Below are 26,346 nucleotides of genomic sequence, written 5' to 3' on the forward strand. Positions count from 1 at the left end.
TTTGTGGAAGTGTATCATGGCACGAACAAAGGAGATTTCTGAGGACGTCAGAAAAAGCGTTGTTGATGCTCATCAGGCTGGAAAAGGTTACAAAACCATCTCTAAAGAGTTTGGACTCCACCAATCCACAGTCAGACAGATTGTGTACAAATGGAGGAAATTCAAGACCATTGTTACCCTCCCCAGGAGTGGTCGACCAACAAAGATCACTCCAAGAGCAAGGCGTATAATAGTTGGTGAGGTCACAAAGGACCCCAGGGTAACTTCTAAGCAACTGAAGGCCTCTCTCACATTGGCTAATGTTAATGTTCATGAGTCCACCATCAGGAGAACACTGAACAACAATGGTGTGCATGGCAGGGTTGCAAGAAGAAAGCCACTGCTCTCCAAAAAGAACATTGCTGCTCATCTGCAGTTTGCTAAAGATCACATGGACAAGCCAGAAGGCTATTGGAAAAATGTTTTGTGGCTGGAGGAGACCAGAATAGAACTTTTTGGTTTAAATGAGAAGCGTTATGTTTGGAGAAAGGAAAACACTGCATTCCAACATAAGAACCTTATCCCATCTGTGAAACATGGTGGTGGTAGTATCATGGTTTGGGCCTGTTTTGCTGCATCTGCGCCAGGACGGCTTGCCATCATTGATGGAACAATGAATTCTGAATTATACCAGCGAATTCTAAAGGAAAATGTCAGGACATCTGTCCATGAACTGAATCTCAAGAGAAGGTGGGTCATGCAGCAAGACAACGACCCTAAGCACACAAGTCATTCTACCAAAGAATGCTTAAAGAAGAATAAAGTTAATGTTTTGGAATGGCTAAGTCAAAGTCCTGACCTTAATCCAATGGAAATGTTGTGGAAGGACCTGAAGCGAGCAGTTCATGTGAGGAAACCCACCAACATCCCAGAGTTGAAGCTGTTCTGTATGGAGGAATGGGCTAAAATCCCTCCAAGCCGGTGTGCAGGACTGATCAACAGTTACCGGAAACATTTAGTTGCAGTTATTGCTGCACAAGGGGGTCACACCAGATACTGAAAGCAAAGGTTCACATACTTTTGCCACTCACAGATATGTAATACTGGATCATTTTCCTCAATAAATAAATGATATTCATGCATATATATTTATGCAGAAATATAGAAAATTCTAAAGGGTTCACAAACTTTCAAGCACCACTGTACAAGGGATTTCCTTCATAGAGAACTGGAAGCAGTTGCTGTTCTCAGGTTGCGTGCCAGCTCCTGGTGTGAGCACAACAAAACACATGGGTTATGTTCAGTGAAGATGCGTTCAAGGGGAATTCTGTAAGCTGACTGTCAGACCAGAATCATTCCGATGTGGTGATGTGGATTTCTTGTAATCAGTACAACGCGTCATCACAGATTCAACATCATCTTACAGTAAACCAACCAACCAAACAAAAATATTTCAAGATGCAGCATTAAATTTTCAATCAAGTATATAATACAGTGATCCAAAAAAAAAAATCCTTTTCTTCAACACAAAAAGGAATATTGATTTACAAAATCAGAGTTGTTTGGAGTTAATTTCTTAAACCCAACAGACCCGGTAACGGGTCCAATAGAACGCTACTATAATTGACTTCTGGTTTATAAAAAAAAAAAAAAATTTGATAAGTTCAATACTTACTAAAATTTTGTAGTATGCATGTACTTACTTTATGGTATTTCTATTTTTTTTTTTGGTCCAGCTGTAATCATGGTGTTGCTGAAAGAAAAAAAAAAAGTGGCATCGCTGTCCATGGGCCCATTGCGATCATGGTGTTATCCTTTGGTTCGTCACGGTTTACTCAGGTACATCAACAGTCCCAACGATACCAACACTGGAAATATATTCTCTGAGCGCTTACATATCCATACAGACCAAAATAATGTATATTGACCTGATAATTGTGGCACCATTTTTGATTAATTTCAGCTGTGTTCACTGCAAAAAAAACGAAAATTGAATTTGAGGAGAAAATTCCTTATTCGTCTTACTGCATGGACAGATAATTTTACTTGACAAGACATCTTGGAATAAGTCCGTTACAACCTAGAACTAGTTTTAATAATCTCAGGGTTGGTGTCTTGTATTCTTCTACACTGCAAAAATGATATCTTAACAAGTTCGAATACCTTGAATATTAGTTGAAATGATCCAGCATTTCCTGTTAGAAGAATACAAAAGACATTATCTCAGATTATTAAAGGGCACATCTTGGGTATATTTAGGAACAAGATCAATGTAATTCTCTTATTTTATATTAAACTTTGGTCAAATATCTGTCACATTTTGCGCAATTTTTTTACCTTGCGCAATACCAGAAATATTCAGTTGAAATCGAGCCATTTGAGGCGAATTGGTCCGCCTCTGAAAAAACTTGGCATTTGGATTTCCCGGCAAACACTGATTTTCATGAAGTTGCGTGCGGGACGCCTCCCTCTGAATCCTACGTCAGCACTGGTTTGTTTATGAGAAAACGACCTGGTGGTTTTCTGCAAGTTTCTTTAACATTATCGTGTAATTATTAAAATGGTTAACAGATGTATCGTAGGAGGGTGTAGCAACACCAATCTTGATGGGATTAGTACTCATCGTTTCCCAAAAGACCGGACAATGAGAGAGAAACGGGAGCGCTTGGTCTACACAGGCTGTGCACTGAAACCGTGCAAAGCTCGCGCAGCCTGCTGGCGCTTCCGCAGGTAACGTCACGAATCTGGCTCCAGACTCCCTTGGGATTTTTCCAGATGCGTTTTATTTTATTTTTTTCTGCTGTAGACAGATGGCCTTGTGCAAAATTACCCTTCTGGATGAGTGTGTAAAGGGATATTCTTTCATATAAAAAACAAAAACAAACGAAATTGGTCCAGGATATGCACTTTAAAACTAGTTCTAGACTGTAACCAACTTATTCCAAGATATCTTGTCAAGTAAAATTCTGTGTCCATGCAGCAAGATGATTTCACTAGTATTAAGGAATTTTGTCCTCAAATTCATTTTTTTTTTGCAGTGTCTGTTTAGACAAACCACACTTCCAGCACCCTAGGGCTTAAAAGGTTAATTGAAAAACAAAACAACTGGTATACCAATATAAGGGGGGGGGCAAGCCTTAACAGTAACTCCCCGTGTAAAACCAGACTTTAGACATTCCTCATAACTCATGTTACCAAGTGAAGACTTGATGCAGGTGGAAGACAGGAAGTGAAGATGTAGGCCCTCAAAGCAGTCCATAATACAACCAACCAACCAACCAACCTCTCCCACACCCAGTCTGTCACCTTCACATCACTGAGCAACACATACATTGGCTAGAGATATACACTCCAACTACGGCCAAAAGTGTGTAGACACCTGACCATAAACACTTGTTGAACATCCCACTCCAGACTTAATCCCCCTTTGCTGTTGTAATAAGTGCCACTCTTCCGGGAAGGTTTCTGACTAAATGTGGGAGTGTCGCTGTGGGGATTTCTGTTCACTTAGCCTAGAGAGATGAGCCACTGATGTTGGGTGAGGAGGCCTGGGATACGGTCAGCCTTCCAGTTCAACGGGGTTGAGTTCAGTCAGGGCTCTGTACAGGACACTCAAGTTCTTCTACTCCAACCTTGGCACACCATGTCTTCATGGAGCTCATTTTGTGCATGCAGGAACAAGTTTGGGCCTCTTCGCGCCAGAGAAGGGAAATTGTAAAGCTACAGCATACAAAGACATTTGAGACAATTGTGTGCTTCCAGATTTGTGGGAACGGTTTGGGCAAGAATCACATATTGGTGGGATAATTGGGCGTCCATATACTTTTGGCCATATAACGCATGTTAATAATACAACGCACATTCAGTGCAAATGCAAGGAAAGACGATGACTTCTCAGAGTCACGTGTCTATCTGACAGCACAGAGTTTTGTGCTTATAATGCTTAATGGTGCACTGGGACAAATTTGGCTTCTGGAAGTTACACGGTGAACCACAAGAACACCAGAATCACTGGCTTACTTCTTGATCTCACCTCCCATCCTTTTCCATTTCCACAAAGTCCCACCTTCCAGAATCACTAAAATCACCAGTGGAGTTTATCCCCATCGTTTTGCAGCTAGCATCTCATCACTCTACTTGGCCAGCTTAAAAGGTATAAAAAGTATGTCCACCCTTGATTTCAGATAGGGTCACAGAGAGCAATCGCATCCTCAAAAAGCACAAGATATAACCTTGGTGCTGTAATTATGAGCTAAAAAGATCTGATAAACCAAAAAGGTACAAACACCTATTTAAATGGAGCACAAATATTATACTAGAATCTAAATCTGGCTAACAAAAAAACAGGCAATATTCATCAGTAATGAATTAAAAGCCCTCTTTATTTAAAAAAAAAAAAAAGCTGTAGATTTATTAAGGTGTTTATTAGTATTTGTAGTATTTTTATTTTCTCTAAGTGCTTCCACGGAAGGCGGTCGCATTTTCTGCTCTCCCTCTCCCTCCTTTTTTTCCCCTGCTTGTGCTTCTGTGTCTTGTCTCGTCTGCTGTACTTTTTGAAGAGACTCTCCCTGCATTACTTTCTAAACTACTGGTCTCCGAACGAAATTGACACAGTTTTCTCGACAAGAAGCCTGGGTTCGGGGGAAACCGTCTGTCCTGCCGGAACGTTTGCGGCTGGTTACATAATGGATGCGTGGGAGCGGTGGCGGGTCGTGTGCCTGCGCATTCCTTCTCTAACTTTCCGTGGTCCCCATTTTTACCCCCAGTGTGACAAGCAGGTGCGTGACCAACGCCTTCAATGGCTACAGGAGCGGACGCCTGCTTGCTTGTGCTGGATTACCTCCTCCCCCCCCACCCCCTCCAGTCCCGTGTTTAAAGTGTACTTGTGTTGTTGTGTGCTTATGTGCAAAGGTTTTTTAAATGTTCCCACACTGTACTCCTGACAGGAGCATAGTGTGTGTGTGTGTGTGTGTGTGGGGGGGGGGGGGGGGGGTTCTTTTTTTTCCTTATCTCTCCTCATGTTGTGTTTCCTTTTATCTTCATCCCTGTCTTCCTGTCCTGTCTACCCTATGTCAATTGTATGTTGTATATGTACAGACAGGTTGACGGCTAATTTCGCTGGTACACGTGACTAGTGACAATAAAGGGCACCATCACCATCATCACGAACTGAGGCACGTCGCTGCTTCTGACTTTTTGCGCCGCAATCGACAGTTGAAAGGCCGCCCACCCGACTGAGAGGCAAAATCCCCATCCTTTTGTCACAAACTGAGGCAGAGTAGCAATTCAGGCAACCTGATTTGACCCTTAACAATACATTTAACAGTTATTCCAGTCAATCTCATGGTACATGAGCTGATAGCCGACGAGGTGCATAGCACCGAGCTGGCTATAAGCCATGTATGACGAGACGGAGTGGAATAACTGTTTTATTAAATTCACATTCACTGGCTTTTGAGAAAAGCAGAGCATTTTATTTTTGCAAATTTGATAAGAACTTTATACAAAACGTCCGATGAAACCATTTTCCGCTTAGAATGTAAACAAACCGGCGAAATGACAGTAGCAATTTGTGAAAAATGCTGTAATAATAATTGAAAAACAATTAAAAAAAAAGTTCTTACCATCAAATACTTTTATTCCATATTTTGTTGCTTTTTTTTTGCATTTTGGGGGGTGTTGTTTTCGAGTAGAGTTTTTATTTTGTCCTTGGTTGGTTCAGTGTAACACACCGCCATTTTGTTTTTCTCTACTCATGGTATACAGTACAAGCTGATATCCTAGTAGTCGAGTAGCCAATCAGAGTGCAGGATTGCTCATATCCAGTGAATGTGGATAGAATAATTCTTAATGTAATAGTCAAAATAACCTCTTGCAGAAATGTGTTTATTATAGGTCAAAAATGTTTTGGATTTGATTTATTTCGGGGCGGCACGGTGGTGTAGTGGTTAGCGCTGTCGCCTCACAGCAAGACGGTCCGGGTTCGAGCCCCGTGGCCGGCGAGGGCCTTTCTGTGCGGAGTTTGCATGTTCTCCCCGTGTCCGCGTGGGTTTCCTCCGGGTGCTCCGGTTTCCCCCACAGTCCAAAGACATGCAGGTTAGGTTAACTGGTGGCTCTAAATTGACCGTAGGTGTGAATGTGAGTGTGAATGGTTGTCTGTGTCTATGTGTCAGCCCTGTGATGACCTGGCGACTTGTCCAGAGTGTACCCCGCCTTTCGCCCGTAGTCAGCTGGGATAGGCTCCAGCTTGCCTGCGACCCTGTAGAACAGGATAAAGCGGCTACAGATAATGAGATGAGATTTATTTGGTTAAAATGCAGTTCATACTGTATTTTGTACGTACATGGCATAAAACCCAGGATTACACACCCAAAAAAAAAAAAAAGTGTCAACACTTGTTTCCATTGTGGTCCCAGAGATTTATCACGAACAGCCATGATTACCATACTAATACCCAAAATATAATTAATAATGAAGTAACACAAGAAATAATAATACAAAAAAGTAATATTCATACCAAGATCAAATAATAATAATAATAATAATAATAAAAAACATTTAATTTTGGTTGCTGTACATTTTAAACTCCTAAAGTACTGATAAGGTGATTAACTACTGATTTGTAGCCTTGGGGATGTGGGTGTGCCTTTTCTGCACTACAGTACAAGTATCATAAGGCTGGGTGAGCTGACCATATTCACAGAAAGCTTATGGCCATTAACAGGCGTGTGCGTGCACGTGTGTATGTGAGAGAGAGATGTTCTCACCTGCTGGAGGTCTGCCAGAGAGTACAGGTGAATGTGCTGTAACAGATATTCCCTTGGAAAAATCCTGCAGAAACAGCACTCGACATCAATCAGACAAATCTTCACACATCACCAACACCAAAATGCATTATACTGTCCCGTTACAATGCACTTCCACTTTATCACACTGCACGAAGATTAAAAAGGTCGATGGACACATGCACCTTTCCCCATCCCATCACAATGCTCCTGTTTCCATGACAACACGAGTCCAAATTACTGGGGAAATAGGGGTTAATTTAATTGAATTGGAAAAAGCCTGTGGAATAGTCATTTAAAAGCACTCTCCCTTATTACAGGTGAAGTGGGGCAGCTCTCTCTCTCTCTCTCTCTCTCTCTCTGCCTGCCTCCATCTCTTTCTCCATCCGACTGGCTATTATGGCCCTCTTCACCCCTCTCCTCCCTTGAGCGTACCCTGCTCTCTTCATTCGCTCTCTCCATCACTCGCCTACGCCTGCTCACATCACAAATCAAGAGCGCGCAGTGGCATCCAGAAAAAGAGATGGGAGAGAGCGAGAGATGAATCGAGGCAATCGACAGAAGATAGGAGAATGAGACGGAGAAACGGATAGATGGACGGACGGCAGCGAGTGAGCAGGGTCACCTGGGTGGAAAGCGAGAAAGCAGATGGACATTGTGTGAGCGGAGAAGGATCTCATGATCTACAGCGAGTCATATGTCCCATCTCACTTGCATGCATCCCTTTTTCATCATCATGTACTAGACTGTATTAATAAAGAAGTAATGCCCGAGCATAAAAACCTAGCACCGCAAACCACTCAGCTGGAAAAACGAGTTTTATTTTAAATAAAACAACATGTAATCTTAGGACTTCATTTATGACCGCGAAGACCAAATATTCTATAGGAAGCACAAAATACAGGACGGTTTTCACTGCTTCATGTCCAATCTTGTTAAAATGTTCTCCCTGTGCCTACACGGACGGCTTCTGATATTTAATTTTTTTAAATTATATACATCACACACACACACACACACACACACACACACACACACACACACACACGTGTTTTACTGGGAAAATACGCCACTTGTATTTTTCATCCAAGCTACATCTGGGACATTGAGTAACATTTTCTAATATCTTCACCCGTCAGGAAATTGATGAATTGTTTTGATTAACTTGCATAGCTTTTGTTTGTGAACGTGTCTATATCATAAAAATCACCACATGTTTGCTTGAAGATATGAAGTTTATCTTCTCTTGTTGAAAAACTCATTTTTCATACAAAAACTACATCCCCGACCTGACGGACATATTTAAATAACATTGGCTGACTTTTTTTCGTGGTCTAGCTGATATATTCCATTCGGCTAGCACGATATTGAACGAGTCTCCGACGTGTGAGGTTGTGTCGTCTTGACAACCATGCAATATCAAACCATATTCAACGCTCATTCTCCATTGGGTAGAGTGACAATACATGTAGGATAAGCGATATGCTAACAATACCGCATGCTATCAAACCAAATGAATGAAACCCGCTAGAAGGGAACAGAACACGTTTTTATTCCATCGAAAAAGTGACCTGGATGTAGAATAATTCCTGATATTTCACTCCGATGACGTCATTCCCAGTGTGTTCTTGCTGACTAGGCACGCGTTATCAAAATGGCGAATTGGTTCAAAATTAAACTTCTTTCGATTAACTTACAGTTGTTTAAGAACATGACACAGTGGCATGAAGATAAGACGATTATTTTCTCGTGTTGAAAAATACATCACTCGTCAAACATCCATTCACCACTCGAAGATAAACTTCATATCTTCACGCCACCGTGTAACGTCACCTATACATTTCACTGTAAACCTCTTTTGTTTTTTAATCCTGCAAGCTACTAACTAACTAAGATTAAGGAAAGCCATGCTAACCAATAAACAGAGGTGGACAAAGTACCCGACTTCATTACTTAAGTCAAAGTACAGATCCCACTGGTCAAATGTTACTCTGATCCAAGTGAAAGCTGTCCAGTCAAATTTTTACAGAAGTACTTGCTTTTATAAATAATTAAGTACAACCCCGATTCCAAAAAAGTTGGGACAAAGTACAAATTGTAAATAAAAACGGAATGCAATGATGTGGAAGTTTCAAAATTCCATATTTTATTCAGAATAGAACATAGATGACATATCAAATGTTTAAACTGAGAAAATGTATCATTTAAAGAGAAAAATTAGGTGATTTTAAATTTCATGACAACACATCTCAAAAAAGTTGGGACAAGGCCATGTTTACCACTGTGAGACATCCCCTTTTCTCTTTACAACAGTCTGTAAACGTCTGGGGACTGAGGAGACAAGTTGCTCAAGTTTAGGGATAGGAATGTTAACCCATTCTTGTCTAATGTAGGATTCTAGTTGCTCAACTGTCTTAGGTCTTTTTTGTCGTATCTTCTGTTTTATGATGCGCCAAATGTTTTCTATGGGTGAAAGATCTGGACTGCAGGCTGGCCAGTTCAGTACCCGGACCCTTCTTCTACACAGCCATGATGCTGTAATTGATGCAGTATGTGGTTTGGCATTGTCATGTTGGAAAATGCAAGGTCTTCCCTGAAAGAGACGTCGTCTGGATGGGAGCATATGTTGCTCTAGAACCTGGATATACCTTTCAGCATTGATGGCGTCTTTCCAGATGTGTAAGCTGCCCATGCCACACGCACTAATGCAACCCCATACCATCAGAGATGCAGGCTTCTGAACTGAGCGCTGATAACAACTTGGGTCGTCCTTCTCCTCTTTAGTCCGAATGACACGGCGTCCCTGATTTCCATAAAGAGCTTCAAATTTTGATTCGTCTGACCACAGAACAGTTTTCCGCTTTGCCACAGTCCATTTTAAATGAGCCTTGGCTCAGAGAAGACGTCTGCGCTTCTGGATCATGTTTAGATACGGCTTCTTCTTTGAACTATAGAGTTTTAGCTGGCAACGGCGGATGGCACGGTGAATTGTGTTCACAGATAATGTTCTCTGGAAATATTCCTGAGCCCATTTTGTGATTTCCAATACAGAAGCATGCCTGTATGTGATGCAGTGCCGTCTAAGGGCCCGAAGATCACGGGCACCCAGTATGGTTTTCCGGCCTTGACCCTTACGCACAGAGATTCTTCCAGATTCTCTGAATCTTTTGATGACATTATGCACTGTAGATGATGATATGTTCAAACTCTTTGCAATTTTACACTGTCGAACTCCTTTCTGATGTTGCTCCACTATTTGTCGGTGCAGAATTAGGGGGATTGGTGATCCTCTTCCCATCTTTACTTCTGAGAGCCGCTGCCACTCCAAGATGCTCTTTTTATACCCAGTCATGTTAATGACCTATTGCCAATTGACCTAATGAGTTGCAATTTGGTCCTCCAGCTGTTCCTTTTTTGTACCTTTAACTTTTCCAGCCTCTTATTGCCCCTGTCCCAACTTTTTTGAGATGTGTTGCTGTCATGAAATTTCAAATGAGCCAATATTTGGCATGAAATTTCAAAATGTCTCACTTTCGACATTTGATATGTTGTCTATGTTCTATTGTGAATACAATATCAGTTTTTGAGATTTGTAAATTATTGCATTCCATTTTTATTTACAATTTGTACTTTGTCTCAACTTTTTTGGAATCGGGGTTGTATTAAAAGTACATTTTCTGTCAACGCATTGTTGTATTATTGCCACAACCCTTACAAAACCTAATGCCTCTGAAGCAACCTACTGGATTTACAAAATGAACGCATGCTGTGCATCATGGTAGTTTAACATTAAGCTAGCTAGTCAGTGAAGCTCCACCTGACATGCTAAACGCTTTTCAAACTTGAAATCATATTGGGTAGCTAACGCTACTAGAAAAGAAAGATTTCTACATTCTGTTTATTTGGCAAGATTATGCTAAAACACATTTCTGAAAGGACTTCAGATAAGTTAACGTTATTCATCTTAGCGCAACTGTTTTTACATGCTAACTAACAGTGTCCAAGTTAACTAGCTATGTGTTAATGTTAGCCGTGGACAAGGTGATGGCAACTTGGTGAGCAAATCCATAGAAAGTCATTTGACTAACCAGACTGCATAGCTATTGCAACATTATCGCTAGCTCTAAAAACACAGACAACTTCATTGCAAGCTTTCTCTTGGAATAAAACGTTTACCTCCCTCAATATGCTTCTGCAGGTCGGACAGCGAATTTTTATCGGTTGTGACGTGGTTCATTTTCGGCAAACGATTAAAACGAAATGAATCTTTAATCCTTTCAGAAAACTGAAAAATGGGTTCTCGGTATGGCCACGGGTGCGTGCATTCTCCACAAGTACCGCCTCCTTCCGTTCTGTCATCAACTGATGGTGTTTAAATAACACTGCGGAGAAATCACTGAACTTGATTTTATAGTCTATGGACGTGACGTGACCCTAGTGATTACTGATCGGCTGTCTCAGTGTCACCAGAGAAAAAAACAATCACGTTTTAGAAAACAAAAAAACAAACAAACCCACTTTCAAAGCTGCTTCATAGTAACGAGGACCTTGATAGAAATGTAGTGCAGTGAAATGTACAGTATTTGTCTTTCAAATGTCTCATATCATCTCTAGCCGCGTTATCCTGTTCTACAGGGTCGCAGGCAAGCTGGAGCCTATCCCAGCTGACTACGGGCGAAAGGCGGGGTACACCCTGGACAAGTCGCCAGGTCATCACAGGGCTGACACATAGACACAGACAACCATTCACACTCACATTCACACCTACGGTCAATTTAGAGTCACCAGTTAACCTAACCTGCATGTCTTTGGACTGTGGGGGAAACCGGAGCACCCGGAGGAAACCCACGCGGACACGGGGAGAACATGCAAACTCCACACAGAAAGGCCCTCGCCGGCCACGGGGCTCGAACGCAACAGCGCTAACCACTACACCACCGTGCCACCCAAGTTATAAGTTGGCAAAAAAAACCCCAAAAACCTCAAGTAAAAGTACAGATACTCAAAAAGTGCACTTAAGTAAATGTACTTCGTTACTGTCCACCTCTGCCTATAATTATACTTTTAATCTCACGAAGACAATTTATTCTACTGGCATGCTAATTTTTTTTTTTTTTTTTAATCAGGTGACTTATCAGGTGAACGCTTCCACCAGTGCAGACGATCCTCTACCACCTTGGAGACGTGCATTTCTGCTATAGAGCTGTCTACTTGAACAGAGCATACTGGTCTTTTCTGCTTCAAGAGGCTGGATAACCGGACAGATTAAGCACGGGTCCTCTGGGAGACGGTAAAGCCTGTCGGTGCATCTCGAGCTTCTCTCAGTTAATAGCTCCCCACTTCCACTCTGCGGCTGAGCTCTGTCATTAGCAAGGCTGCTCTACAGATGTTTGGGGGGGGGACGAAAGAGGGAACTTGTGGCAGAAACTGTGTGTGAGTGTTGGTTGGCTGGCTGGCAGTGCGCGAAAGGGCTCCTGATGACACAGACAGGATGAGAGAGGGGACCGGCCGACAAAAACGCAAGCAGTAAGGGAGTAATTTAGTGTAAATGGTGGGGAGAGGAAGTTGGAATAGCTGAGGATGCATATACTGAAACAAGAGTGAGCGCATACATGTGGTTAAATCTACGAGTGTGCGCAGATACAGGGAGATTTGGTGGGTTTCGATCAGGGCTTTGAACCAGAATTTTTTTCCTATTGGTTCGTTCCGAACAGAAACGGAATTTTAACGTTTCCGGTTTTGGGTTCCACCATTAAATAGATGTTCCCGAACCGGTTAGAACAAAAAAAATTTCATTCCCGGAACGGTTAATTACGTTCCCTGTCAGCTGTTTAACAAATGGCTATAAAATTATGTCTCTGTCTCATCCAGCTTAAGCCAAATGTAGGCTAATTCTATTACAACCTTCATTCAATAAGACAAGAAATAATTCAAAACAATTATTATTTCAAATGTTGGCGATTTGGATTCTCAGTATGTCTTCCCATCTACACAAACAGAAAAAGTGCCAAAAATGAAAGATAATTCGTTTAGTGTGTTACCAAAGGCTAGTCAGGCCCTATGCATTGATAGGCTAACAGAGGTTAACGTCATTTAATGTTCGCGAGCCTCTCATTAACGTGGACAAATATATTGATATCGTGTTTGAAATTGACGTTTTTGAATAACGATAGACTGCAATATTTACCTCTTATTTAAGATGTGCAGACGTGATAGTAGTCCACCCTCCCGCTCTCTCCATTCAGTCAGCGAACGTCACACAGGAAGTGAACCCAAGCGGGTCATAGAAACTTGCGCAGGAGAAGAATGACTTTATTTGTAGGCTATGGAAACTTTGAGGAACGAAATAAAAACCGGTATTAACCGGTTACCATTATTTTTAATAAGCGTTTCCGTTCCGGAACATAAAAAATAATAAAGTTTCTGGTTTCGTTTCTGTTCCATGTGAAATAGAAAAAAGTTCCCGGTTTTCGTTTTCGTTCCTTGAACCGGTTCAAAGCCCTGGTTTCGATACACTTATTTATTTTTTTAATTACTACTACGCCTTACTAAAAATCAGGCTAATATTGAAATTTGTGCTGCAATGTGCAAAAGTATAAATAGATGATGATTTTACAACATTTACACACACACACACACACACACACACACACACTCCAATGAATCTCTCTCCTTTTACTGTAAAGTTCGTCGTCAAGCAACCGCAGGTTGACACACAGTACCAGGCAAACGTCTGGAACCCTTCTAATTCAGTGGTTTTTCTTCAGTTTTATTAATTAAGGTCACTTCGTGTCTTGAAGTAATGACGGATGTCGTTTCTCTTTACGTAGCTGAGCGCTTCTTGACATAATATGGATTACTACAGTTGTGGAATAGAGCTATTTACTGTATCGTTATTATTTGATCTCAAACACATTAAGAAGGGAAGAAATTGCACTAATTAACTTTTGACGAGGCACCTGTTAATTGAAAAGCTTTCCAGGTGACGACCTCATGAAGCTGGTTAAGATAACGCCAATAGTGCGTAAAACGTCAAGGTAAACCGTGGCTACTTTGAAGAATCTAAAATATCAAGCATTCTGTTTTTAACACTTTCTTTCCCACATATTTAACAGTTATTCCACGAAATCGAGTCGTACATGAGCTGACAGTCGACGAGGCGCGTAGCGCTGAGTTGGCTATAAGCCATGTACGACGAGATTGAGTGGAATAACTGTTTTATTCTATCCACATTCGCTGGATTTTGAGAAAACTGAGCATTTTTATTTTTTGCAAATTCAATAAACAAGCGTGCTCTGAGAGCACAATATCCCCCGCTGGCAACTCAGACATAACCCTGGTAAAATGCGACTGAATTGAATGAAATCACAATATGCGTATTACCGACATATAGCAAAGAATCCTGTCAAGTTTCGTGAAATTTCTCCAAAAATTGTGAGAGGAGTTGATTTCAGACGGTGAGTACCCTTCCCGGGACAGACAGACGGACAGACACTGCCACGACATAATCCCCCTTCGGGCCTTTCAGCCAGCGGGGGATAATAAGAATTGTGAGGGAAGTTGATTTCAGAAAGCAAGCACACCTTGATGAACTTGCCAAAATACAAGTTTGTTAATAATCAAGGGCATAACTCTGGTAAAATTTGCCCAAATTAAACGAAATTTTAATCTGCATATAACTGTCATAGAACAAAGAATCCTTTTGCCAAGTTTGGTGAAATTCCTCCACAAATTGTGAGAGGAGTTGATTTCAGAAGGTGAGCACCCTTCCCGGGACGGATGGAAATCACCACGACATAATCCCCCTTCGGGTCTTTCAGTCAGTGGGGGATAAAAACTTCATATAAAACGTCTGACAAAATCATTTCCACTTAGAATGTCAACAAACCAGCGAAATGACAGTAGCAATTTGTGAAACGTGCTAATAATCTCATCTCATTATCTCTAGCCGCTTTATCCTTCTACAGGGTCGCAGGCAAGCTGGAGCCTATCCCAGCTGACTACGGGCGAAAGGCGGGGTACACCCTGGACAAGTCGCCAGGTCATCACAGGGCTGACACATAGACACAGACAACCATTCACACTCACATTCACACCTACGGTCAATTTAGAGTCACCAGTTAACCTAACCTGCATGTCTTTGGACTGTGGGGGAAACCGGAGCACCCGGAGGAAACCCACGCGGACACGGGGAGAACATGCAAACTCCACACAGAAAGGCCCTCGCCGGCCACGGGGCTCGAACCCAGGACCTTCTTGCTGTGAGGCGACAGCGCTAACCACTACACCACCGTGCCACCCCACGTGCTGCTAATAATAATAATAATAGGGGGAAAAACCCGATATGTTCTTACTACATGGGTGCAAGTATAAAATTTTCAAAAACCTGAAAAGTCAGACGTGCACGGCGCAGCCATGCGGGGTGTGTGTGTGTGTGTGTGTGTGTGTGTGTGTGTTTACAAAGTGGGGTGAGCCCCCCCCTTAGGGCTCGAAAAAAAATTAAATTACAAGCTAATATGGTCGTCTCTCATGCAATCATTTATAATATTAAATAGTTACATGATTTGCATATTCACATCAAATGTTTAATACACATCAATTCATCTGAAATAATATTTCAAGTACAAGGCTTGATATTTCAAAACATCTAGCAACTACTAATTTACTAATGCTTTTGCTGTGATACCTTTTTTACAAATATACACTGGAATAGCTGTGTTGATTTGGTCGAACAACGTGCTACTCGTACGTGCGTGAAACATATGACACATGTATAACACCGTGAAACAACGGACTAGTCAGGACCGCTCGTCGGTGAGCGGCATATAAATTGAACAAGGTTTGTGGTGAAGACGAGATGAAAAGATTTGTCTCGTGCAGAGACTGTACCGCAGTAACCCGGTAACATGCGGAGAGTGAGACAGCGAGAGGGCCGCCACCCCCAACCGAAAATGTCAACGGATTTACACGATTTGGAAAAATGACTTTCAGAACCGAAAAAAAACGGAGCTTCCGGCACATGCCGGAAAACTTGCACCCATGTTACTATCAAATACTTTTATTCCATATTTTGTTGCGTTTTTGTATTTTTTGTTTTCGAGTAGAGTTTTTATTTCGTCCTCGGTCGGTTCAGCAACACGCTCCACCATTTTGTTTTTCTCGACTCACGGTATACGATCTGATATCCTAGTAGTAGAGTAGCCAATCAGAGCGCGTGATTGCTCATATCCGGTGAATGTGGATAGAATGTTATGGAGGAGTTATATGTTCGAGCATTAACATTTATGGCTTTGGATGTTTTGAAAAAAAGTATACCGGTTAAGTTCTGGTCATTATGAGTAAAGTGTCTGAGTGATATTAGGAACAAAAGCAGTAGTAAATTAACGGCCGATGGGAACGGAGCAGGACAGCAGGCCGTCTGACTTCATTCAGAGCTCTGGTCCAGTTCTCATCAGACCCAGCTGCTATTACTGAACTAATCTCAGCCTAAACTGAGGCATTGAGGAAAGGAGTGTTTGTTTAGATGAGGATTCATTTTCTCTTTTATGTTTTGGGGAGGTGTACCGGGTCAGAAGAGAGAAAGGCAGCAGAGTGAGCAATACTACGGCAATAAATGGACAGGCTGAAAAGCGGTTCGTTACCGTGTGTTGACACGCATTTAAGGTTTATCCAAAATAAAAGATATGAAACTCATGAAATTAACCTGAAGTCACATTAAAAAAAAAAAAAGTGCAATGGGGAGGATTTGCTGCAAAAGGATGGACTGTATAAAGTAGCATAATGAGCAAGCAATGAGGACTGTGTCAGTGGAAGCTAAACTGGGAAGTAAGAACCATTTAAAAAAATCTATAAATAATATTTCCAGAAGCATTCTTCGTTCTCCTTCTAGCTAGGCGAATAAAACAAAATGTACTACACTGACAGAATGCATGGAGGTGCCCCTTTATCCACTGCGAGACGTGATAAAATCCTACCTTAATCCCCAGACGAGTGCTGTTTGGCTGATTAGGTTGCACCAGTTTATTTAAAGGAAGCACGAGGTGTGAAAAAAACTGGATTGTTCCTGCATATTCTTGTTCTTTATATACTCAACAAAAATAAAAACTTTACACTCGTTTCAAAGTCAATAATTTGAACATTTTGGAAAATAGGTTTGAAATAATGATTGTATTCAATTATCTTGTCATTAAAGATGCTATAGCATACAGATCATGTTTGTCATGGAATCGGTTCCACCGGAAATGCGACGACAATGTCCATGATCAAAAACTGTGAGTCACAACTTAATGAAATCATGTCAATATCGGGTGTGTCCTCCATGGGCGTTCACAACTGCGATACGACGTCTCCTCATGGATTGGATGATGCGTCTGAACACAGCTTGGGGAATGCGCCGCCATATTTGTACCAACATGGCACCAAGCTCCTGCAAGTTCTGTGGAGGGTTCCTTACGGTCGGCTGTGGTGCCAGTTTGATGGAGACGTGTCTGGAGATTATGGATGGTCTGTCGACTGCATCCCATAGCCCTCGCAACGTCAGTGACGGATGTTCCCGTATTCAGCATGCCAATGGCACGTATGTAGTGAAAATTCATTATGTCTGATAATTATAACTATTCTTTTAAGTTCGTTTCTTAAGACACGTATTTTTAAGTATGTTACCTCACTTGTTGACAGTTTTGGCGAACAATATCCACCGTGGGCAATTCGAAAAGGAAAATCACAGACACAAAAAAAGGAAAGAAACAAACAAACAAGAAAAAACACAGAAAAAACAACCCGGGGCTTTGTCACATTACCATACATAAAAGGAGTTACAGAACGCATCCAACAATCCATGAGGAAATACCACATCAACACCCCGGTCAAACCATACAAGAACCTCCGACAGCTGCTAGTTCACCCCAAAGATAAAATACAACTGGACAATAAATGCAATATCATCTATGAAATCCCTTGCCGTTCATGCAATAAAGTCTATATTGGTGAAACGGGCAGATGCTTCCACACTCGCAGGAAAGAACACCAATTAGAATGTGAAAAAGAAACAACAAAAAGACTCCCAAGATCCGAAAAAGAAAAAGCAAACCAAGAAAACTTAAAATCAGCCATTTCAGACCACTGCAAATGAAAAAATCATATTATGAATTGGGAAGAGGCCAGAGTCATTCGCGCTGAAGAGAATAGATATCAGCGTTGGATTTTAGAGGCAGTGGAGATACGTAAGCGGGCGCAGAGGACCATGAACCGGGATGAGGGAGCGTACGCGCTGTCACACACCTGGAGCGCAGTCCTGGGGCAGCGACCTGACAGCAGGAGGCGTGGACTACCTGTCAAATTGGGCGGGACGTTCACGCCTCCATAGAGTAACATCAGCTGATAAGGCACGTCACCACTCGACATCTGGTGACTGTTTTGAAGAAGGCGGAAGTGTTCGCCGAAACTGTCAACAAGTGAGGTAACATACTTAAAATACGTGTCTTAATAAACGAACTTAAAAGAATAGAATGCCAATGGCACGTTCACACTGAATGTTTGACAGTCGTGGCATTGCAAATTAATGAATAATTAACCATAAAACCTTGTTTTTCTGAGATGACACTCTGCTACCGTGAGATCAATTGCACGTGTATCAATAGGTCATGTCACTTGTGTCACGTGGAAACGTGATTTTAGCGTGCAGTGCTCTCGCACGTGCTACGTAGGCCCGACCAGTAGAATGAATGTGTGACGTAATGCCCTCGACAATGCATTTAACCATAATCACAACAAGAACTCTTTCAAGAAAAGTTTCTAAACACTATTCGAAAAATAATGAATGTCAAGTTTTTATTTTTGCTGAGTATCGTTCGTCACCATCGTACCAGTCTGTCATAGCATCAACAGGTCTCTCACTCTGCCTCCATCTCTGTTTGAGTGTTAATACGAGTGTTCTCATAGCTCCAGTCAGTCAATCTCGCTCTCTTTGACCCACAAAGTAAATATATTCTCAGAGCTACAGTGTTTGTTGGTGGTTGGTATCCAGGCGATACAGGGCTTGTCGACATTCAGAAGGAGTCCAAATGCAGGAGCTGCTATCAGTAATCGGCAAGCACTAAGCCTGAGGGACTCTGGGTGAAGTATTTGCTACGTGCTCAGGGTCCGACCAACATAATGACTCTATACTGAAAAAACATTTTGGTTAAACCTCATCAAGCTCACACTTTTACAAAAATGCACGCATCAGTGGTGGGGGAGGGGACACAACACACACCACTCAGCCGGGTGTGTATCAGTTTTGCATCCACACAGTTGCCTGTAGTAAGTCGACAGTAGCCAACGTTTTTACTTTACTCATCCAACAACATGGAGAAGCAAAAACTTGACTGATTTTGTCCAAATAAATCATTTCATTGTATACATCTGTTGAAATCTAACTTGCCACCATTGGTTCATGGATTTCTCAGCACTAGACAAGGATGCAGTTTGGCTGTTTTTATGAGGAACAATTTTCACTAGGCATATTATATATATTACATTACATTACAGGCATTTAGGAGGCACTCTTATCCAAAGCGACACACAATATACAGTGGTGCTTGAAACTTTGCGAACCTTTTAGAATTTTCTATATTTATGCATAAATATGACCTAAAACAACAACGCATTTTCACACAAGTCCTTAAAGTAGATAAAGAGAACCCAGTTAAACAAATGTGACAAGAATATTATACTTGGTCATTTATTTATTGAGGAAAATGAGCCAATATTACATATCTGTAAGTGGCAAAAGTATGTGAACCTTTGCTTTCAGTATCTGGTGTGACCCCCTTGTGCAGCAATAACTGCAACTAAACGTTTGCGGTAACTGTTGATCAGTGCTGCACACCAGCTTGGAGGAATTTTAGCCCGTTCCTCCGTACAGAACAGCTTCAACTCTGGGATGTTGGTGGGTTTCCTCACATGAACTGCTCGCTTCAGGTCCTTCCACAACATTTCGATTGGATTAAGGTCAGGACTTTGACTTGGCCATTCCAAAACATTTACTTTATTCTTCTTTAACCATTCTTTGGTAGAACGACTTGTGCGCTCAGGGTCGTTGTCTTGCTGCATGACCCACCTTCTCTTGAGATTCAGTTCATGGACAGATGTCCTGACATTTTCCTTTAGAATTCACTGGTATAATTCAGAATTCATTGTTCCATCAATGATGGCAAGCCGTCCTGGCCCAGATGCAGCAAAACAGGCCCAAACCATGATACTACCACCACCATGTTTCACAGATGGGATAAGGTTCTTATGCTGGAATGCAGGGTTTTCCTTTCTCCAAACATGACGCTTCTCATTTAAACCAAAAAGCTCCATTTTGGTCTCATCCATCCACAAAACATTTTTCCAATAGCCTTCTGGCTTGTCCACGTGATCTTTAGCAAACTGCAGACGAGCAGCAATGTTCTTTTTGGAGAGCAGTGGCTTTCTCCTTGCAACCCTGCCATGCACACCATTGTTGTTCAGTGTTCTCCTGATGGTGGACTCATGAACATTAACATTAGCCAATGTGAGAGAGGCCTTCAGTTGCTTAGAAGTTACCCTGGGGTCCTTTGTGACCTCGCCGACTATTACATGCCTTGCTTTTGGAGTGATCTTTGTTGATCGACCACTCCTGGGGAGGGTAACACTGGTCTTGCATTGCCTCCATTTGTACACAATCTGTCTGACTGTGGATTGGTGGAGTCCAAACTCTTTAGAGATGGTTTTGTAACCTTTTCCAGCCTGATGAGCATCAACAACGCTTTTTCTGAGGTCCTCAGAAATCTCCTTTGTTCGTGCCATGATACACTTCCACAAACGTGTTGTGAAGATCAGACTTTGATAGATCCCGGTTCTTTAAATAAAACAGGGTGCCCACTCACACGTAATTGTCATTCCATTGATTGAAAACACCTGACTCTAATTTCACCTTCAAATTAACTGCTGATCCTCGAGGTTCACATACTTTTGCCACTCACAGATATGTAATATTGGATCATTTTCCCCAATAAATAAATGACCAAGTATAATATTTTTGTCTCATTTGTTTAACTGGGTTCTCTTTATCTACTTTTAGGACTTGTGTGAAAATCTGATGATGTTTTAGGCCATATTTATGCAGAAATATAGAAAATCCTAAAGGGTTCACAAACTTTCAAGCACCACTGTACCCAGAGCAGCCTGGGGAGCAGTTGGGGGTTTGGTGCCTTGCTCAAGGGCACTTCAGCCATTCCTGCTGATCCAAGGAATCGACCCGGCAACCATACAGACGGGTGCCTTCATGGGAAATACGCCACTTGTATTTTTCAGACAAACTTCCTAACTTGTGAGGAAATCGATGAACCATTTTGATAAATTTGGGTACTTCTTGTTTGTGAAATGTGTCTATATAATAAAACGGGGGGGGGGGGGGGGGGGGGGGGACAAAAACTCTCGCACGTTGGCTTGAAGATATGAAGTTTATCTTCTCGTGTTGAAAAACTCACATTTTTCATACAAAATACATCGTGGATCTGAGCGACATATTTAAATAATATTGGCTGGCTTTTTTGTGGTATATCAGATACATTCCATTCGGCTAGCATGACATTGAATGAGTTGAAGACAAGTTCAAGATCATACTTGCTGAAGGGAATACATCTGATATACCATGGGGGGGGGAAAGCCATCATCATAATTTTCCGTTTCCAGTTGAGAGTATGCTGTGTGCATTCTGGCTGCTGCTCCTCATCAGAGCTTTTCATTTTATTTTCCCCTTTTTGTTTTTGTGTAGTTTGAAGTTTGTTTTTTGTTTGAGTGTTTTGTCTGCCGGTTGTGGTGTAGCTCCGGACCCAGTTTTGGGCGGCGGTTCCCTCCAGGCCTTGGTTCGCCGTTGGTGATGTCTGTGCTCCTAGCTATGGACTGCAGTGAGCTCAGTGCTCTTTTAACATCGGGGCTGTCTAGTGCTCTGTGCGGCGGTGCTCTGAGCGATGTCGCCCAGTGGCGTCGCGGTGGCCGTACAGGTGGTTTGGGACCTACCAGCGCTCTGCGTGGTGATGCTTCTGTGCTCGCTTTGTAGATCCATGGCGTGGTGTTCCAAGCGATGTTTCCCGGCGGCATCGTGGGATTTATCTTCGTGCGCCTTTTGGTGGGACTGTGATAGCTACGCCATTGGAATGACATCCTGACCACCTTTTGGTGGACCCCCCACCCCGGATTGTAAAAAGCAACCTTGGGTATGAGAAAGGTGCTATATAAATTCAACTTATTATTATTATTAGGGCGGCATGGTGGTGTAGTGGTTAGCGCTGTCGCCTCACAGCAAGAAGGTCCTGGGTTCGAGCCCTGTGGCCGGCGAGGGCCTTTCTGTGTGGAGTTTGCATGTTCTCCCCGTGTCCGCGTGGGTTTCCTCCGGGTGCTCCGGTTTCCCCCACAGTCCAAAGACATGCAGGTTAGGTTAACTGGTGACTCTAAATTGACCGTAGGTGTGAATGTGAGTGTGAATGGTTGTCTGTGTCTATGTGTCAGCCCTGTGATGACCTGGCGACTTGTCCAGGGTGTACCCCGCCTTTCGCCCGTAGTCAGCTGGGATAGGCTCCAGCTTGCCTGCGACCCTGTAGAACAGGATAAAGCGGCTTGAGATGAGATGAATGAGATCATTATTATTCATACACATTCCTTTTGGGTGTTCGACGCATCTTTCTCTTTCAAAATTCAGGCACTCACCTATTTTCCACTGTATGTATTAATGCAGAGTTAACTAGGCTCGGACTAGGCAAGCACACTGGAGCTTTGACTTGCTCAGTGGGCTCGCTAATGAATTTAGGATTTGTCCACCCTGTACATGGATGAGAGAATAAATAAGTAACTTTCTACGTATGTACATTCATTGTACAAAGTAAACCAAGTGTATAAAATTCATTAGGTGTTAATATGCGAGCTGAAACTGGTGTCTTTTATACTACAAGTGTGCTGCGTGACTGTGTGTGGGTGCCCGTGTGCTCATGGAGGTGCATTATATCAGGCTGTGTGCTCTGACGGTTCTCTCCGCTCTCTCTCCGACCCAGTGTAAACACTCTCCACCGTCTTCAGAGCCACTGATCGGCGCCTGGGCAAGGCGATGGATGGTGGGGGTAATATTTTAGCGCTACTGCCCTCATCAATCCTGGACTGTTTAGAAATGTAGAGCGTTAGCCGTTGCCGGCGCGCAGCTTGGCCGTAAACACTGGACCTCGACGCTGCGGTCATCACCAGTGTGGCCTGTAAAACGCCCCGGGCAGATAAAGCCACCTCCTGCTGGTACAGCTGGGATAGCTCCAGAACTGAGGGATGATGCAGAGGTGGACCTCCAACAGATGCTTCGCTGCTTGACCAAGCCAAGCTCCCCCTTTGTTGAGCACCTCGTCTGTACTTCAAACAGGCGCCCACAGCCTAGGTCACCATGGAGTTCAAAAGACCGAATGGGAAAAGCGGACTGGCTCGTTCAATAATTCAAGCCGACGTATTTGCTCAACAAGGACAGAGAGAGAAGCTGCAAGTCCTGTTTGGAAGTCCTGACTCTAAAATGGACAGTTTTCTTTGAAAAGTCTTTGAAAGTGGTAAACATCTCCCCCCCCCCAATTACCGAAACTACACTTCAGCTTCTTTTCCACAAGCTTGCTTTAAATGCTTCAAGCACCGTTCTTTGTACCCTTTCTTCTTTAAGTAAGAGCTGCACACGTTCGTTATTTAAATTTGAAGCAGCGGCGCGACATTGAGCAATATCTTATCGACTTGTGCGGGGTTTTGCCTCTCGTAGCAGGAATATGAGTATGGATAATGTGCACTCCATACATGAGGATGACCTTGAAGAGGGCACAGACTATTTGTCATAGAGACAAGCCTTTTAGTGAGGAGCCCTTCACATAAACATAGTCCCTTTATATTTCCACTCAACCTAGGCCTTAGGAATTCGCGTCGGCCGGATGACTCCAGCTCTCTTCTGTGCTGATACTAATAGCCTGTACTTGTGTACGCATGCTAATTTGAATGGTATCTCGTACTGTTTTTGTGCCTGTAAAGAGAAGCTGCGATGTACTTGGTATCCCGTCGTCACTCCATTTTATCCTTCCATTAATAACTGCACTGCAAAAAATGGCCTTTCAAAAATAAGAAATAAGAGATTAAAACAAAGCATATTTGCTTGACTCAGGTGAAAAAAAAAATCTGCCAATGGAACTAGTCAAATTTGACTTGGTAAGATTTCTTAAAGTAAGATGAAAAATCTAACCTGTTTTTAGATGAAATAATTCCAAAATAAGATTGGGGAACTTATTATACGAGATCTGATTCACTCAAAATAATCAAAATAGTTCTTATAACAAGATCGTACTTCTTACATTTAGCCATTCAAGTCTTTTTTTTTTTTTAAAGATTTTTTGGGGCCTTTTCCACCTTTATTGGATAGGACAGTGTAGAGACAGGAAATGAGCGGGAGAGAGAGACGGGGAGGGATCGGGAAATGACCTCAGGTCGGAATCGAACCCAGGTCCCCGGATTTATGGTATGGCGCCTTATCCACCTGAGCCACGACGCCCCCATTCAAGTCATTTTTACTTATTTCATTTTAAGGGTATTTCACTTAAATTCATGACAAAGTCTTAGCAGTAAAAACTGAATTTAAGATAAATATACTAATATTAGGATTGTTAAATTCTACAACTAAGCATTGCTAGCTTAAAAGATTCTCCTTTTGTGACCTGTAATTAGTAAAATACTCTAGATATGAGAGCAGAGACTATCTCGAATCAAGTTGACGACATGTGTAGCATTGCAACAAGTTTATTTTTTTCCCCATTTCAACATTCAAACATTAAAACATCTCGCTTCCCCAGGACCTCAGGCACCAAAAAAAAAAAAAAAAAAAAAAAAATAATAATAATAATAATAATAAAAAGTCTACGCATTTTAACTTACACAGGGATGAGAGTGGGTGGTCATCAAAAAAGCAGAAAAAATACCCCCCCGGAAAATTTTGAAAAATAAGGCCTTACAAACCACTTGTCCTGCAATCTGAGCTGTAGTAGATAAAAAGATAAATCTGTTGTCTTTTTTATATATTTACATGAAAATATGTTTCAAATCAATAGGAGTATTGTTTGAATTCAAGATAAAAATCACATTCTACATTCAAGGGTATGGTTATAATTCATGATCAACAAAAATGACAAATTAAATTCACATTAAACTTAAGTTCTATTAATTATCAAAATGTTCATATATTAAATAAAATTTCTTAGGGTGACTGACCTTTTCTCCCCATGTCCTCATTAGTTGCGTATGATTTCTTCAAAAAGTCTTTTGAAATATTTAAGTTTTCAAAACTGTCAGCATTAATTCAGATTTACTGACTATCATATACATGTTCAATGTACTAAATCAAACGAATGCCAAGTTTATGGGATAATGTCTATGTACACTTGATACAATTATTTATAGTTCACGGTCACTTCTCATTTTCATTTAAATCATTTTGACGACTTCTTCAGCTTTTTGGCCAAAGACAAAAGCTCGTCAGTCCTCTCTGTTTTTTATACCAGCATCGATTTCACGTACCTTCGCGTCGTCTCGCTTGTCAATTGTATTCGGCATTTTGAGTAAAAAAGCCGATACGAAAGAGAAACGTATTTTTGAAGAGCAGCGACGATGAACATGTGCAAGTTTCGATAAAATAGAACAGATGCGGGTACTTTTGTAAGAACTGTTATGATTGGCTTTTGTTCTCTCCCACACTCTTGTAAGAACTGTTATGATTGGCTATCATGCTCTCGCCAGCGATGTTTTGGCCAATTACATTGTAGATGACACGTATTCTACTGCGAGACTTAGCGGGACTAAAGATGGCAAAAATGTAAACATGTAACATCGTCGTAGGAATGAATTACGCTTGAGTATCACGAATGAACATACCCCAACCCCCCTCAATAAATGAAAAAAATCTCAACGGATTTGGCATAATATAAAAAGGTTGATTTTTACTCAGAAAAAGCGGAAAACCGCCGAAAACTCTCATCCCTGCTTACAGTGCTTACACAACGCCAAAGCAACAGTGCATTTTGGGGGCACTAGATTCAAAGATTTCAGTAAAAGTTCATTTATTCCCAGAACAAGCATACTTTGTTTGTTTTTTTTTCTTGAAACAAGATGAACCGTGGGCGGCACGGTGGTGTAGTGGTTAGCGCTGTCGCCTCACAGCAAGAAGGTCCGGGTTCGAGCCCCGTGGCCGTCGAGGGCCTTTCTGTGCGGAGTTTGCATGTTCTCCCCGTGTCCGTGTGGGTTTCCTCCGGGTGCTCCGGTTTCCCCCACAGTCCAAAGACATGCAGGTTAGGTTAACTGGTGACTCTAAATTGACCGTAGGTGTGAATGTGAGTGTGAATGGTTGTCTGTGTCTATGTGTCAGCCCTGTGATGACCTGGCGACTTGTCCAGGGTGTACCCCGCCTTTCGCCCGTAGTCAGCTGGGATAGACTCCAGCTTGCCTGCGACCCTGTAGAACAGGATAAAGTGGATAGAGATAATGAGATGAGAAGATGAAACGTATTTGACAAATGTCCAAA

The 26,346-nt window shown here is 42.0% G+C and overlaps 1 protein-coding gene across 9 annotated transcripts in view; it reads right to left on the bottom strand.

The window, feature by feature from the left end:
• The window catches only part of plekhm3 (pleckstrin homology domain containing, family M, member 3), a 127,241-nt gene that overhangs the window by 45,940 nt on the left and 54,955 nt on the right, over nucleotides 1–26,346 (bottom strand). For 6 of the 9 annotated variants that reach the window (XM_060929337.1, XM_060929340.1, XM_060929338.1 and 3 more), the window contains exon 6: nucleotides 6,747–6,810. In XM_060929337.1, the coding sequence (XP_060785320.1) occupies nucleotides 6,747–6,810 (64 nt within the window). Of the gene's footprint in view, nucleotides 1–1,682; nucleotides 1,733–2,999; nucleotides 3,671–6,746; nucleotides 6,811–7,285; nucleotides 7,390–26,346 lie in introns of those variants that run through there. The other 3 variants (XM_060929342.1, XM_060929343.1, XM_060929344.1) reach the window with 3 other exon arrangements.

This window comes from Neoarius graeffei, chromosome 9 (genome assembly GCF_027579695.1).
Source record: "Neoarius graeffei isolate fNeoGra1 chromosome 9, fNeoGra1.pri, whole genome shotgun sequence".
NCBI lineage: Eukaryota > Metazoa > Chordata > Actinopteri > Siluriformes > Ariidae > Neoarius > Neoarius graeffei.